Source organism: Dicentrarchus labrax, unplaced genomic scaffold (assembly GCF_905237075.1).
Source record: "Dicentrarchus labrax unplaced genomic scaffold, dlabrax2021, whole genome shotgun sequence".
In the NCBI taxonomy this organism is placed as follows: domain Eukaryota; kingdom Metazoa; phylum Chordata; class Actinopteri; family Moronidae; genus Dicentrarchus; species Dicentrarchus labrax.
This window is the reverse complement of record NW_026136716.1, coordinates 304383-314620: the sequence shown is the minus strand read 5'-3', so window position 1 is coordinate 314620 and position 10238 is coordinate 304383. Positions and strand designations below refer to the sequence as shown.

General features: G+C 40.0%; 1 protein-coding gene across 1 annotated transcript; it reads right to left on the bottom strand.

The window, feature by feature from the left end:
* Nucleotides 1-500: 500 nt before the first annotated feature.
* Nucleotides 501-9797, bottom strand: LOC127378863 (pinopsin-like). Its single transcript, XM_051428185.1, has 4 exons — nucleotides 9046-9797; nucleotides 3297-3622; nucleotides 2918-3151; nucleotides 501-1507 (listed from the first exon to the last, which is right to left on the bottom strand). The coding sequence occupies exons 1-4, from the start codon at nucleotides 9404-9406 to the stop codon at nucleotides 1292-1294; spliced, it is 1137 nt and encodes a 378-aa protein (XP_051284145.1). The 5' UTR covers nucleotides 9407-9797; the 3' UTR covers nucleotides 501-1291.
* Nucleotides 9798-10238: the final 441 nt, after the last annotated feature.

The window sequence follows — 10238 nt, the reverse complement described above, 5'->3', positions numbered from 1 at the left end:
TTGGAGTCTGTGGGACCTGATCCAGGACAACACAGAGGACCAGATCCAACCTAACCCCCCTTCATCAGGGTTCACAGGTACAGCTGCACTACTACTAATACAGTTACTACTAACCCTAACCCTACTACTACAGTTACTAATAGAGTTACTAATACAGTTACTACTACAGTTACTAATACAGTTACTAATACTGTAACTAATACAGTAACTACTACAGTTCCTACTACAGTAACTTATAAATACGGTTATTATTACTAATACAATTATTGATACTCTTATTGATGCTGTTTTTATTACTAATACAATTATTGATACTCTTATTGATGCTGTAATTATTACTAATACAGTTATCGATACTCTTATTGATACTGGTATTATTACTAATACAGTTATTGATAATACTTCCTGTCCAACATGAATCAATTAGAAGCTTTATTACAAATGAAAATTGAAATTAAAAATGTGTTTATTGATTTTAAAAGAATCAAACAGAAGCATCGACGAGTTCACTGAACTTTATTTGTTTCCATCCACAGAGACCATAGAAAACTAATTAGATCGATTATTGATCAGACTGTAACACAATGTGCGATCAATCAAACATGAATTATTTTAAAGAGTTGAACATTATCGTTAAATACATTATTGATCATTAATAGTCATGTACAATGTAGGACTGAAGTCAGAAATAATGATTATTGATTAGTCCTAATGTGACAGCTAGTGTCAGCATTATAATGAAGTGGTTCCACAGATTGTTTGGTTCTGATCAACTAATCTTCATCAATGGAACCCTTTTAAGATCACAGACTCTTCCTCAACTCTGCTAGCCGCTAATGTAACCGCCGTTAGCTAGTTAGCAATAAAACCGCCGCTGTTAGCATCAGATGCTGCATTCAGTCTGCTAATGGGTCCACAATACACACGTTAGCTAATGTAAGCTAATGTCAGTTAATGTTAGCTAATGTTAGCTTTGACTTCACAGAATGTAATGTAATAAATGTTTATGTTTATAATTCTCTTGTGTAAATAACGTAATGTAATATAAAATACAAACAATAACATTTACACACAAATGAACACAGATTGTTTTTCTTTGTGTGTAAATGTTTTCACACACTTTGACCTCCATACCTGCAGTCAGCTCAAACCATCACAGACACACTAGGTCACACCTGGGATGACATAACACACACTGACCCGCTTCCAGGAGGCGGAGCCAAGGTGGCACATGACACTGTTGGGGGCGGGGCCGTGAGTCCCAGCAGGAGGTAATCAATAAGACAAGGTCTCAGGAGGACGTCTCCAGAGGCTCGTCGGTCCTGTCGGACACGGCGGCGCTGGTTCGCTCCATGTCGGGCGCTGCTGGTCCGGAGAGAGTCCTGGAGCCGGTGGGTCCAGGTCTACGGTTGAGCTGGACCATGGTGGTCTTTGATGGTATGGAGCAGGGTCCGGTCTCAGTCGGCTGGTCTTTACAGCGGAACAGGATCAGGAAGCAGCGGTAGAACTGAGGAACACATAATCAATACTTTTAACACTGATAATCAATAATCTTTGGTATTATTACATATTTATTGATACAGGAAATCATTTAAATGAACCGGAAGCTTTCGTCCTGAATAATGTTTGTTTATTGTTTTTGTTGTTTGTTTGTTTATTTGATTAACTCACCGCCGTGTGACATCACCATGACGTCACTCGCCACTGTGTCTCTCAGGTATCGTGCTGATGATGTCACTGTGTGATGAAGTCAGTGTGTACGAGTTTGTGCCGTCAGTCCGCCGCAGCGAGCGCTGTCATTACTACGAGCGTTACCGTGACGACGCCTGCACACTGGGCGCCTACCACCCCCTCCTCTACGAGAAGCTGCTGGTCCAGAGGATCAACCGTGGCCCCCCAGACCAGCTCCGGACCAAGGGCCGGATCACGCTGAGGGGGTTCAGCACAGTCCGCTGTAGGCCCTGACCCAGGTCTGAGACCAACCCGGGTCCCAGAACCAGGTCCCAGAACCGGGTCCCAGAACTGGGTCCCATCCGGTCATTTAAAGTTTTTCTTTTGGCCTTCAGGAGCTGCTGGGACATTAGAGTTTCCAGCTGATTGTATATTTCTGACTCATTCCTCCATTAATAACTGATAATAACTATTGATGATATTGATTTGTCTCTGACACAATTCAATATGATTATTAATGTAAAATATATCACTTCACTGTAAAAGGATCAAATATCTGATCAAATCACCCATTGTTTACTTATTACTGTTTGTTTTTTAATATTATATATTAATAGAATAATAATTACATTTTGTACGTTTTGTTTTATTGATCCAATAAACTCATTAATGAATCAATTATGATCAGAGTTTAGTTATAAGATATTTTATTGTCATCAACGAGGTTATAGAATGAAATTTAGACACAGTTTACCAAAATATGGGAGCTGAAGCTGTCATTAGAAATTAATTATAGTTTTCATATATAATTATTATTTATTTGAGTTTATATTAATGAGAGCTCTGTTTATTACTAACAGTTTGAAGTATTTAATTAATTATAGTGGCAGATTTAGTCTCATACATTTTTGTTGTGGCAGTATCAAACTTCCGTAGAGTGTTTAATAATGAGAAGGTGCGTTCACTGTCTTCTCGCCACTGCTGTATTGAGTTTAAGTGGAAATGACAGGAAGGAGCTATGGAGGCCCTGAGGCGCCCGAATCAGTCTGCGACTAACAAAAGGTTTGAAATGCTGCCAAAATGTGTCAGAACAACGATGGTCCAGCCTGGGAATGCTGTCAGACCGAGACGCCATAAACGTCTCAGCAATAACAACAATAACAACAATAATGTGTTTATTTGTCCACTAAAGAAGAGTTGCTGTTTGTTTTTCCAGTCACGTGATGAGAAGTGACGAAATCCTCACCTGTTTGTTCATGAGGATGTAGATGATGGGGTTAATGACGGTGCTGCTCTTGGCGAGGAGTGACGGGACGACGCTGGCGACGGGGCTGATGACTCCCGGCTGGCCGAAGGTGGCCATCATGGCGACGACGCCGTACGGCATCCAGCAGAGCAGGTAGCACACCACCGTGGTGACGACCATGAACAGGATGTGAAACTCTCTGCGACGGGCTGCCATCAGCCGGATACGCCCCACCTGTCAGACAAAACGCAGGGTTAAACCTTCAGAGCCGTTATAAAGCACCTATTAACGTTTGATCATTATCAATAACAATCAATACAATCAATTGGATTGTAGGCTACGTTAGCATATACCCATCATGCATTGCGCTCTGTCCCACCTGTTTGACAGCGTGCAGCAGGCGGCTGTAGCAGTAGACCATGACGAGGACGGGGAGGCCGAGACAGAACACGAACAGGCAGATGATGTACGACTGAGAGCTCGAAGACTTCTGGGTCCAAGCAACGGAGCAGCTGGTCCCGGCCCCCTCCAGACCATAACTGCTCCAGCCTAGCAGGGGGGGCACGGTCCACGCCACAGAGTACAGCCAAGACCCGCCCACCGCCAGCAGGGGCTTCCTGTAGTCCGGGGCCCGCTTGTTGTACACCATCAGGGTGCTGTACCGGTCGTAGGACAGGACCGCCAGAGAGATCAGAGACACGATCCCTAAAGGAGACCGCAGGACAGAAGGTAAAACAAACAGGAAGTTCAGATTATAAAGCAGGAAGTTCAAACCATAAACAGGAAGTTCAGACCATAAACCGGAAGTTCAGACCATAAACAGGAAGTTCAGATTATAAAGCAGGAAGTTTAAACCATAAACAGGAAGTTCAGGTTATAAAACAGGAAGTTCAAACCATAAACAGGAAGTTCAGACCATAAACAGGAAGTTCAGATTATAAAGCAGGAAGTTTAAACCATAAACAGGAAGTTCAGATTATAAAACAGGAAGTTCAAACCATAAACAGGAAGTTCAGGTTATAAAACAGGAAGTTCAGACCATAAACAGGAAGTTCAGGTTATAAAACAGGAAGTTCAGACCATAAACAGGAAGTTCAGGTTATAAAACAGGAAGTTCAAACCATAAACAGGAAGTTCAGACCATAAACAGATACAGAGTACTGCAGTACCAGGTCTGATCGTAGAACCCTGATGGTTCTTTAGAGTATAAATACTTGAGTACTGCAGTAAATCATTGGCTTCCTCTGGGAACTTTAAATCCTGTTTTGTCAGTTTTCCAGCAGACTGATCACTTCTGACCCAGATCTCTCCAAGTCCACCATCACTGAGCTACTTCAGTCCTGAACCGCCCCCCATGTGGGTCTGATCTGCTTCAGCAGCTCTGAGGAATCAGGGCTCAAAGATTCAGAGAATTAAAGTTCAACATCCCGTCAGTGAAGACTCATCTTTAGCCTAGCTTATCACAAACAAATTAGCACAACGATTGGAGGCTAATTATGGTAGCTATAAACAGTTAGCATATCCAGTATTACCTGGTTGCCCTATTAGCTAACAGGCAACTAGCATATCCAGTGTTATTGAGCTAAATCTGCTGGTATTTTCAGCAGGGTTATACCAGAGCATCTTAGCCTAGCTTAGCACAAAGAGAGGAATTGGGGGAATTGACAGTATAGCCACAAAACAACTAGCATAATCTATATTTTGTTTTGTTTATAGCTTGTTTATATCTGTCTGCTTACAAACAGCATAAACATCAAGCTGTTCATTGGTGTTTAGCCTAGCGTGGAATCTGGGAGAACAGCTAGCAGCTAGCAAGCTAGCTTATTTTAACTGACCAATTCAAAATGTTCCTAAGTCACTTCTCCAGTAATCCACAAACACCACAACCAGCTAATGTTTGTCAGCTCGAAAGCTAACATTAGTTAGCTGACATGTCAGCTTGTAAGTCAGACCAGAACTTTACATTTCAAACCAAAGGAAGCAAACAATAAAAAGTAGAAATATATTCCAGCAACAAGTTGGAGAAGAAGAGAACAGAGTTTGGTTGGAGGCTGGTGGGATCCCATGGTGGGGTCTGTGGGGGTCTGTGGGGGCCTCTGGGGGCCTCTGGGGGTCATGTTTATAGAAACAGTAGTTATCAGTCGGAGCCGTTGGAGCTTATCTCTTCTTCCATTCAGCCTGTTTATCAAACACATGAATCATGTGACCCAGCAGCTCAAAGGGAGGCGAGGGAGGTCTCACTCTGACCTCAGTGTACAGAGGACATCAGAGGGAAAACAGAAGTCTAATTTAATTCATTTTAAAATGTCTTTATCATTATTTATGTTTACAGTATAATATATAAAAATGTATACATAAAATATATTATTCTTTAAATTTGAGGGAATTTTGTTCTTGTAACCAATATTTAGTTTTTCCACAGTTTGTGAGTGATTTAATGAGAGCTAATAAACTGAATATTACTGCTAATAATAATAATAATAATAATAATAATAATAAATGTAAGCCTGATTATTTGTACTATAGAAGTGTTACCTGTATTTATAGATAATTTCAATAATGTGCTGACATCTTCTAAAGGGTTAATATCAGTAATTGATTGTTTATCGGCTCCAATATTCAGCTTTTTTCTGATCAACTGATCAATAAATGAATATAAAATGTTCTGTAGCTCAGAGCTCTGATCACCAGTTTGAATCCATTATTAAAAATAATGTTATTAACAGTAATTATTATTATTAGTTAAAGATAATGTTATTAACAGTAATTATTATTCAATTCAATTCAATTTTCAATTCAGTTCAATTTTATTTGTATAGTGCCAATACATAACAGAAGTTATCTCAGGACACTTTTCAAATAGAGCAGGTCTAGAAAAACTGCCTGTTAAGAGGCAGAAACCTAGGACAGACCCCTCGTCTCTAGGTGGGTGGTTGTCTGCCTCGACCAGTTGGGGTGACAGACAGACAGACAGACAGACAGACAGACAGACAGACAGGTACACAACAACAACAGTAGCAACAACTAGACTAATAGTAGTGACTGATGATGATGAACGTGAAGAAGATGATGACGACAACAACAACAACGATGGGGGACAATGAGCAGTGACAACAGCAACAATAGTAACTGTAGTAATAATAATAATAATGATAACAATAATAACAATAATATCAGTGATATTATCAATGGCAGTCAAGCAGGACCATGGCAGGAGGCTCCACCAGGATCGATAAGAACCTGCGAGACGAGAAAGCACAAAAACTCCAGGGAAGAAGTGAAGTTAGTAACATGCATTAATGGGACAAGAATGAGTGCAGAAAGAGAGAGGAAGAGAGGAGCTCAGTGCATCATGGGAAATCCCCCGATAGTCCAGGCCTATAGCAGCATAACTAAGGGATGGTTCAAGACTCACCTGATCCAGCCCTAACTATAAGCTTTATCAAAGAGGAATGTCTTAAGCCTACTCTTGAATGTGGTGAGGGTGTCTGCCTCCCAAACCACAACTGGAAGCTGGTTCCACAGGAGAGGAGCTTGGTAACTGAAGGCTCTGGCTCCTGTTCTACTTTTAGAGACTATAGGAACCACAAGTAGCCCAGCATTCAGAGAACGTAGTGTTCTAGTGGGGTAATAGGGTACTATGAGCTCTTTAAGATATGAAGGGGCCTGACCATGAAGAGCTTTATAGGTGAGGAGGAGGATTTTAAATTCAATTCTACATTTTATAGGGATCCAATGCAGAGAAGCTAGTACAGGAGAGATGTGATCTCTTTTTCTAGTTCCTGTAAGTACTCGTGCTGCAGCGTTCTGAATTAATTGGAGCGTTTTAATGGACTTATTGGGGCAACCTGATAATAAAGAGTTGCAGTAATCCAGCCTTGAAGTAACAAATGCATGGATTAGTTTTTCTGCATCTGTCTGTGATAGGATGTGTCTAATTTTTCTAATATTACGTAAATGAAAGAAGGCAGTCCTAGAGGTCTGCTTTATGTGGGAGTTAAATGACAAATCCTGATCAAAGATAACTCCAAGATTCCTGACAGTGGTGCTAGAGGCCAAGTTAATGCCATCTAGAGTGACTATATCTTTAGACAGTGAGTCTCTAAGGTTTTTGGGGCCAAGTACAAGAATTTCGTTTTTTTCTGAGTTTAACATCTGAAAATTGCAGGTCATCCGGGATTTTATGTCCTTAAGACATGTTTGTAATTTAGATAATTGATTAATTTCATCGGGCTTGATCGATAGATATAACTGCGTATCATCTGCATAACAGTAAAAAGTTAATGGAGTGATTCCTAATAATATTGCCTAAAGGGAGCATTTATAAAGTAAATAATATTGGTCCAAGTACAGAACCTTGTAGAACTCCATGACTAACTGTAGTATTTATTGAAGATTCATCGTTGACATGTACAAACTGTGAGCGATCTGATAAATATGACTTATACCAGCTTAGTGCGGTTCCTTTAATGCCAATTTGATGCTCAAGTCTCTGTAAAAGAATATCATGGTCAATGGTGTCAAATGCAGCACTAAGATCTAATAATACAAGTACAGAGACAAGTCCATTGTCAGAAGCAGTCAGAAGGTCATTATTAACTTTAACCAGAGCTGTCTCTTTGCTATGATGAACTCTAAATCCTGACTGAAAATCCTCAAATAAACTATTGTTATGTAAAAAGTCACACAACTCTTTGGCGACTACTTTCTCCAGAATCTTAGAGAGGAAGGGGAGGTTAGAAATCGGTCTATAGTTGGCTAAAACCCCTGGGTCAAGAGTGGACTTTTTAAGAAGGGGTTTAATTACAGCTACTTTAAAGGACTGTGGTACATATCCTGATAATAAAGAAAGATTAATCATATCCAGTAAAGAAGTGCCAATTAAGGGAACAACTTCTTTAAGCAGCCTAGTTGGGATCGGGTCTAACAGACAGGTTGATGGCTTCAATGAAGAAATTATTGAAGTTAACTGATGAAGATCGATAGCAGAAAAACAGTATAACAACATTAGTTAAAGTTCCTGAACTTGGAGAGCAACTGATAACTGTTGATGGCAGTTGGTGATTAATTTTCTCTCTAATAAGTAATAATTATTATTAGTTAAAAATAATGTTATTAACACTAATTATTATTATTATTATTATTATTAGTTAAAGATAATGTTATTAACAGTAGTTATTATTATTATTATTAGTTTAAAATTATGTTATTAACAGTAATTATTATTATTATTATTATTAGTTTAAAACTATGTTATTAACAGTAATTATTATTATTATTATCATTATTATGTTGTTGCTGTTGTCACTGCTCATTGTCCCCCATCGTTGCTGTTGTCATGTTCATCATCATCAGTCACTACTATTAGTGTAGTTGTTGCTACTGTTGTTGCTGTGCACCTGTCTGTCTGTCTGTCTGTCTCTCTCTCTCTCTGTCTCTCTCTCTCTCTTTCACCCCAACTGGTCGAGACAGACGACCACCCACCTAGAGCCGGAGGATCTGTCCTAGGTTTCTGCCTTTTAACAGGCAGTTTTTCCTTGCCCTTGTCTCCAAGGTCTTGCTCATGGTGGTACTGTTGGGTCTCTGTAATTAATGTTAAAGAGTTCGGTCTAGACCTGCTCTATTTGAAAAGTGTCCTGAGATAACTTCTGTTATGAATTGGCGCTATGCAAATAAAATTGAATTGAATTGAATTGAATTATTAGTTAAAGATAATGTTATTAACAGTAATTATTATTATTATTATTATTATTAGTTAAAGATAAGGTCAAATAATAATAATAATAATAATAATTAATAATAATATATATTCATGAATAATTTATTAAACATTTAAATAAAAGTAGAAAAGTATTTTAACTGAATAAAATTGACATTTTTCACAGCGTTGAGATTTTCAGTCAGGTAAACTCTTAGCAGTGATATATATTAAGGCTGCAACAGTAATATTGATCAGTACTGATATTACTGATGTAGTATTACAGTATTTATATATATTTATATACAGTATTCATATCCAGTATTAGTACACACCTTCACCCAGGCAGGAGTTAATGAAACTGTACCACAGACAGTATATATATATGTATATATGTATATATGTATATAAATATATATATATTACTCACCCAGGCAGGAGTTGATGAAACCGTACCACAGACAGCCGCGGCGGCCGTACAACCAGCGCATGCGCAGGCTGGACGCGAAGCTGAGCGTGGTGCCGCATGCGCAAACGAGCATGTCGCTGACGCTGATGTTGAGCAGAAGCAAGTTGACGGGGGTCCGCAGGGTCTTGAAGCGGCAGAACAGGACCAGAACCAGCAGGTTGTTGAGGAACCCGAACACCATAATGGAGCCCAGAAACACCGACACCACGCGGTGTCCGCCGCGTGACAGCCGCTCGTGCGGCGCGTCGCTCCAGTCCTGCTCCAGAGACAGCGGCGCGCTCAGGTTGGACGTCCGGTTCGCGTCGCTCAGCTCGGAGAACATGACGGCGCAAGGTGGTGCGCACGGGGCGCACGGGGCGCGAGGGGCGCGAGGGGCGATAGAAGAAGTCAAAATGAGCAGAAGCTCGAGGGAGGCAACATACCGAAGAGGGTCAGACTCCCAGAGGAGAAGAGTCCTGCAGCGACGCGTCGCCGCTCAGTCCGACCGCGGCTGTCTGCTCCATCCTCCGCCGGAGCGGCACCGAACCGCACCGCGCCGATCGATATCAATCAGTCAATCAGAGTATCAATAATCCAATAATCCTCCTCCGTTAGATCAATATTCAATCAATAATCAGTCAATCATCCTCCGTTAAAGATCCGGTTTCAACTCACAGCAGAACTTTCTGCGCCTCCGCGTGCAGCACCAATGACGCTCCGCTCTGCGCGCGCTGCGCTTTAAATACCGAGAGCACTGTAAAAAGTCCGCTGGTCAAATATACTGTAAACAATACACTGTAAACAATACACACTGTACAACAGTACACTGTACAGCAATACACTGTAAACAGTAAACACTGTAAACAATACACTGTACTACAATATGTACTACAAATACACTGTAAAAATACACTGTACTGCTTCAATATTGAACTCCTATATACTATATATATACACACTGGACAAAGTACACATTGTACTTTGTTGAAATTTCTCAGTCCGTCTTAATCTTTATTAAACTTTGTTCCTCTTTATTAAACTTTGTTAAACTTTGTTAAACTTTGTTAATCTTTATTAATCTTTGTTAAACTTTATTAATCTTTGTTAATCTTTATTAATCTTTGTTAATCTTTGTTAAACTTTATTAATCTTTATTAATCTTTGTTAAACTTTAT

Excerpts from the sequence above, each read along its gene's own strand:
- LOC127378863 (XM_051428185.1), bottom strand. The coding sequence starts at position 9,406 with ATGTTCTCCGAGCTGAGCGACGCGAACCGGACGTCCAACCTGAGCGCG. Across the intron at positions 3,623-9,045 it reads TTTCATCAACTCCTGCCTGG|GGATCGTGTCTCTGATCTCT; the intron begins GTGAGTAATATA and ends GGTCTCCTTTAG. Across the intron at positions 3,152-3,296 it reads TGCTGCACGCTGTCAAACAG|GTGGGGCGTATCCGGCTGAT; the intron begins GTGGGACAGAGC and ends TTTGTCTGACAG.